At 40.4% G+C, this 6,000-nt stretch overlaps 1 protein-coding gene across 1 annotated transcript in view; it reads left to right on the top strand.

Annotated features, from left to right (window-relative positions):
* The window catches only part of BOD1L1 (biorientation of chromosomes in cell division 1 like 1), a 55,646-nt gene extending 51,858 nt beyond the window's left edge, over nt 1-3,788 (top strand). Inside the window, exons 26-27 of the mRNA XM_065404753.1 lie at nt 2,167-2,310; nt 3,623-3,788. Coding sequence (XP_065260825.1) covers nt 2,167-2,310; nt 3,623-3,731 — 253 coding nt within the window. The 3' untranslated portion in view covers nt 3,732-3,788. The remainder of the gene's footprint in view (nt 1-2,166; nt 2,311-3,622) is intronic.
* Nucleotides 3,789-6,000: the final 2,212 nt, after the last annotated feature.

The raw sequence follows: 6,000 nt of genomic DNA on the forward strand, positions 1-6,000 counted from the left end.
CAAATTGTAGTAACCCTGTTCTTGGGATGAGGAGTCCAAATAAAGGGAAGGGTACTTGGTCTCTCCAGAAGTCCAACTTTATATAAAAGTCCTGCAGATGAGGTCATGTCCAAAATTGGAGTATTCCAAAAGGTGTAGTTCTTATTCAAGCAGACAATTAGGCTACCGTCTATTATTACATCAGCAAACTTGGATGGACAGTGTCTCTTCTCAAGAATCAAGAAGACCCGAAGATTCCCAAAAGACACTTATTTGTATCAGGCATGTAAGAACTAATTCCAGGCCCTTCTTCATAGTCCTCCTGATAGGGATTTCTCCCGAGTTTGAGGCCAAGAGAATCTGGGTGATCTAATAAGCAAGCAAGAGGCCTCTGACTCAGTTCCATGCCGTTTTTCTTTTGTACCTTGAGGCCATGAGAAGAAAAGGAGACAGCACCACAATTGTCAACTGCCATTTCTCTTCTAAGAATTATAGGAAAAAATGAGGACACAGCACCAATCTGCAGTGCTAAAGCAAGAAGTTTTCATTCTAGTGACCCCTTGAGATTAGAGAGAAATCTTATTTCCTGATGCCAAAAGTTAAATGGTATCAAGAGCACTGCCCGAGAGACCAACCTCAATATCTGTCTGTGCTGATGGATGATCTGGTGCATTCTAAGGGCTATTCTCAGTGCACCCAAACAAAAGTTCATTTCTAGTCTTCTTGATGTTGAGCATAGGATTCCCATGGAACCACAGAATCAGGTCTCAGGGCTTGACTAACTCAGAAGATCCTATCTTGGTTCCATTTTCAGTGACAGCGTACTTTGACACCACCATCTTCATTGGGATTCTAGTAATCACTATCTTGGCTTCATTTCCGAGGACCTCATTTTTACCTTTATGGGACTCAACTGGTGCTCAGACCACACCTTTAACAGCAATACTCTCTGGCCCTCAAGATCTTATACGCAGAACATCAGAACAGACATACAATTGTTGTTTGTCTGTGAATCCCCCAAGAGGAGTTATCTATACTTCTAACATCAACACACCCAAGACCAGATACTTGCTCATAACTAAGATTCTTCTTCAAGTGCTTCCACATTAGATGTGTGCACACTGTGTCCACCATTGCCAGAGATTTTCCCTCAGTGGTATCCGTTGGGCCAGCTCTAGTGCCCTCTGGAGCCGTGTGCTCATGCACTGGTATAAGGGGCGCCGCAGGCCACTCAGCCTCTCAATTTTCCTTCTTACCGCCCGTGATGTTGCTGGAACGATCCCTCTTGCTTCAGCAAGGCTTCTTCCCAGTGGATTTTGGACTCTGATTCCTAGCCCTTGTTTTAAACATAGCTTTAGTGTATATAGAGATTGTAGTTTAGAGGTAGTGTAAATAGTGTAGCTAGGGGCTAGTTATCATTGAGGGTCTCTGTACGTACTAGGGGCCAGGTATGTGGAGTCCCTGGGCTTCAAACCTTGTGCCTCCTGCAGCAAACCTATGCCCATGAGTGACGCACACTCAAGTTCTTTGAAGTGCTTGCAAGAAACTCACGAGGGACAAGTGCCAGATTTGTCAGGACTTTAGACTCCTCACTAAAAAGGACAGAGAAATAAGACTCAAGGTTATCCTAATGGAAGCTACTCTCAGACCAACCTCAGAGCAAAGCTGCTCCAATTCTGCACAGAGTACTTTGGCGTCGGTGCAAAGCGCTCCTCTGGCACCGTGCTCTTCCCCGCACCGTTCACCATCTCCCAGTGCAAAGGAAGAAGCACAAAAAGCAGCGCACTGACGGTGGCTGCTCACCAGTGCAAAAAAAGACAAGCATGGGGAAGGCAGCACAGTGCGACCCACACCGTGGTCACCAAAGGAGGACTCTTAGGCTGCACGTAGGGTTCCCCTTCTGAGTCAGACGAAGTCACCCCCCATACCCTGTGCATAATTTAAAATTAAAGATAAGCACAACAAGAATAAAGGACAAACCTCAATTCTGGATTTCTTAAAATGTATTCTTCTTTACTCCCAAATTTGCAGATGTCATTTTGCATTGACAGTATTGATCCACTTGTGGCAAATGCCATATCGTTTTTTAATTTCCTGTACTTATTACAGATGCATGCTGAATATGATTGGATTATTTTGCTGTATTCATTCATCATTTTTATAAAAAGTTTTCTGTTAACGTTTCAGAAAGCAGCCAAGCAAACCAACCACCCGTGCTGCTTCTAAAGGCAACAGCCCAAGTCCAGTTTCTCCTAAAAAACAGCAAACTTCAGCAGCAAAAAAGAGGTCGCCTAGTGAGGCAAAAGTTAGCAAGTCTCCTCCATTGGCACAGTAAGTATGAAAATGGAAGCATCTTTTACTGTTTGTTTTGGATGTCATTAAATTGATCCTTTTTTCGGTATCTATAATTTACTACAACGCTGAACTGCAAAGCAAAAAGAAAGGTGGGTTTTGCCTTTCTCTGAAATCCCAAAACTGTTTCAAAGGACTTTCCCCATTTTTTTTTTCTGTGTATTCTTTTACATTTGAAATATCAGATCTTTACTTCCCATTCTGTGCTGGAGGATCTTGGAAAGTACTTAGGAGAGCCTGATTAACAATGTCACACAAGACTTTAATCTGAGCTGCAATTCTTTGTGGAATAGAGAAGATGCTGGGGCCAGGAGAACTGCAATTCAGGTTTCAGCAGCATGTGACATACTCAGATTCTCCGAAGAGATTCCCTCTTTCTGTCAGATGAACTTGGGAAGGGAGCCTTTGAGATTCTTAATATTTCAAGTTTTAAAAAATGGCACTGGGAGGAGAGGGAAGGAAAGCATTTTTTTCCATTTTTAAGTTTGAGGCTATCTCTATGTATGATATGGGAGCAATAAAGGGCACAAATAATTGTTTACCTCTACAGAAACCCTCTACAGTACTGTTTACCTCTACAATATTCCTCCATCCAGTGTGTGGCATTGGGAGCACGCACACTGCTTAAATAACTTGCAGCAATAGTGACAAGCACATATTGTATACTGACAGTTAGAGGCTGCATTTCAGTTTACATTAAGCACTTTGTGATGGCCAGTAGTTTGGGCCGTGGTCATGTGTGGTTAGGGCTAAGGCATGATTGGCCTATACGTGCATGCACAAAGGGGAGTGTGTAAGGTGCCTTTCCATTAAGCCCTTTCCTGCACAAGAGACACGAGTCAGTTGCTGTTCTTTTACTGTCTTGAGTGAAGAAACTTGAACCCTGCTTATGTCTTTCTGGGGCACAAGCCACCCCCCAAACAATGGGGAAGAGAAAGGGACATGGTCCCACCACCTATCTTCTGGTTTCAGAGTTTGTTAGTCTCTAAGGTGCCACAAGTACTCCTGTTATTTTTGCACCTATCTTCTCTGCACCAGCCAATAGAACTGGCTGGCTATTGAGGGTGAGCATATGTAGCATCCTTCTAAGGCGTGGTGGAGTGAGTATAGTCCCCCTACATGCTGTGCAACTGAGGGAGGTGTTGGGCACTGGGGAGTTGAGACAGCATCTCCTGGCATCTCCCCCTGGAATGGAGAAGTGTGCCTCTAAGCAAGTGTGCCTAAAACCCCTTTGAAAATATAAACTATTATAAAAATTGTAAGCATTATTAATAATTGTTATAACTTCTAGGTTAAAGATACAGACTAGCAAGCGTAAAAGGGAAGCCAGCCCACCAGCGGTACGCAGAAAAGGCCAGCTGAAAGTGGACGAAACGCCATTAAAGAAAACAAAGCGATAATTGTTACCATCTGATAATATTCATGGAAAAGTTGAAAGAAAAGAGAGTGGTCTCTGCTTCTGTTTTGTTGTGTTAAAGCAAAGGGATTTGCATGTGCTTGTTTCTGAGCTCTAAGTTAATAGATGCAGAACTTAAGTTACATTTTAAACAGTTTTATAAACTATTGTTTATACAGAATATTATACAGATTAAAAAATAAGTTTACTTTGTAGCTGAAAGAAAAACAAAATAATTACAGATTTTAACACTGACTCAGAAAGTTGGGATTTCCCAATGTGACATGCTAATACAGATGCTTCCACTCCACCAGGCACCAAGGGCCTACTAATATTCTTTGTATATAAACTTGTAAAAATAGGTTGTATTTTACTGTGTATGAATCTAATCAATGATGAACACTTTATTTATTGTATGGAGAGGACTGGTCTGTAAACTTTAGTATATACCTTAGGTTTTATTAATGATATTTTAAATTCTATGCAGCCATCAGTAGGAATCTTCTTTTTAGGGCTGTCTAAAACCCGAAGTTCTCTGAAATATGCTCAGACAGTTGGTAAAGTATTCTCTCGCATGTATTAAAGTAGATAAGCATAGTAAAGGGGACTCTCTCTTCCTTTTCTGTTCACATTCATAACTATGTATAAAATAGGCAGTGTCATCTTTCCAGATTAACTTTTCATCTCTGAATTTTGTACCAACCTCAAAGTAGTAAATAGTAGTAGTTTAGCTTTACTCAGACCATTTCAGCCAAAACTACTCTGAAGTACAACGTTTTATTTCACAACTTAACTGTTCTTTCAGTGTTTGTCTTTCAATGAAGAGGGACCCATTGAAGTGATATTTAACTTCAAATAACTATGGAGCTTCAGCATTTTATGTTACATTTTATACACAGGTATTAAAAAAGTAGAACTTGGTATTATTGCCAGAATCTTTTTTTAATGTATATTAACTCCCGTAAGAGCAAATGTTCAAGTTAAGAAAAGCTTAACTATGTAAAACTTAAGATCAAATTTGTCTCTTGCAATGATATGATGAGTTGCCAAATAATCCGAGATTATTTTAAAATGTTTTGTTCATATTCTTGTTTTATAATTAAAATTAGCATTCTGTTTTGTTTTGTTTTTTTACTCGTTATTGTAAGGCGCATATTTCTGTCAGATATTCTACTTGATTTCTTACTGAGATTTTATATATAAATTATAAAATGTTTCCCAAAACCTGAGTTGCGATATTTGTTATCTTTAAATTTCTTAATTGTGTCACTGTATTTGTTTGTACTGTATTTACAATCGACTTGGATGGACTTACTCACATGAGTAATGATTTGCATAATCAGTTCCTTTATAAAGTCTCTGTATCATGCCATCTAGGTATCATATATTTACTACAAAAATAATTTGGACAACTCATTAAGTGAATCCATGTCCTGAAATTAAAGAACTCCTCCAGTGAACTGACTGTTATTCAGACTTACCGAATATCCTTAAACTTTTTAAGGTCTGTCTTAGGCCCCAGTTCAGCAAAGCATCGAAGCACATGCTTAAGTCCTACTGAAGCCAATGAGACTTGAACACATCCTGAAAGTTAAGCACATGCTTAAGTGCTTTGCTGACTAAAGACTGACTGTCTGCAGAATGAGGGCCATAGTGCCCTAAAGACTGATGGAGTGATGCTCTAGCACAGCAACGGAGGAAGCAAGTTGCAAAGACAAGTTTGCCCTCTGTCAGTTCTGGAAAGACAAGTTCCTAGTGGGGCTGAAGGGAATTTGCTGGGGGAGATGGTAATACAAATAAAAAGCTTCTAAAGTCATACTTAGATTCCCTAATTGCCCTCAGTTTATAACATTCAGGCCTTTCTACATTAGCAATTTTAACAATCCCTACATTCCAAAGGGTTGTCAATAAAAGATCACTTGAAGCTGCCATTTCAACAAGCTGTGGAGTAGCAACTGGTGAAACCTACTGTCTCTGCAGAGCAGGATCCCACATAGGAGGAAGCAGCATAGATAATGTAGGTGATGCACAAAGCAGCTAGAATGAAGTTTGTTGCTGGCACTGGAGTGCTTGAAAAAGCAGTACCTGCTCAGTAGCTGCTTTTCATGCCAGCGGCTTCTCCGATAAGAACATGTTTTCTTAGTGTGTGGGTTATTTTAAATAGCCTGTGACATCCACTCCATATGAAGATGTACACTAAATCACATGTGGTGTGTGTTCAGAATTTTGCTTGAGCAGTCTGAATGCCCCAATGCTCTCCTGATTTCCCTCAG

The sequence above is a fragment of the Emys orbicularis genome, chromosome 5 (assembly GCF_028017835.1).
Source record: "Emys orbicularis isolate rEmyOrb1 chromosome 5, rEmyOrb1.hap1, whole genome shotgun sequence".
In the NCBI taxonomy this organism is placed as follows: Eukaryota; Metazoa; Chordata; order Testudines; family Emydidae; genus Emys; species Emys orbicularis.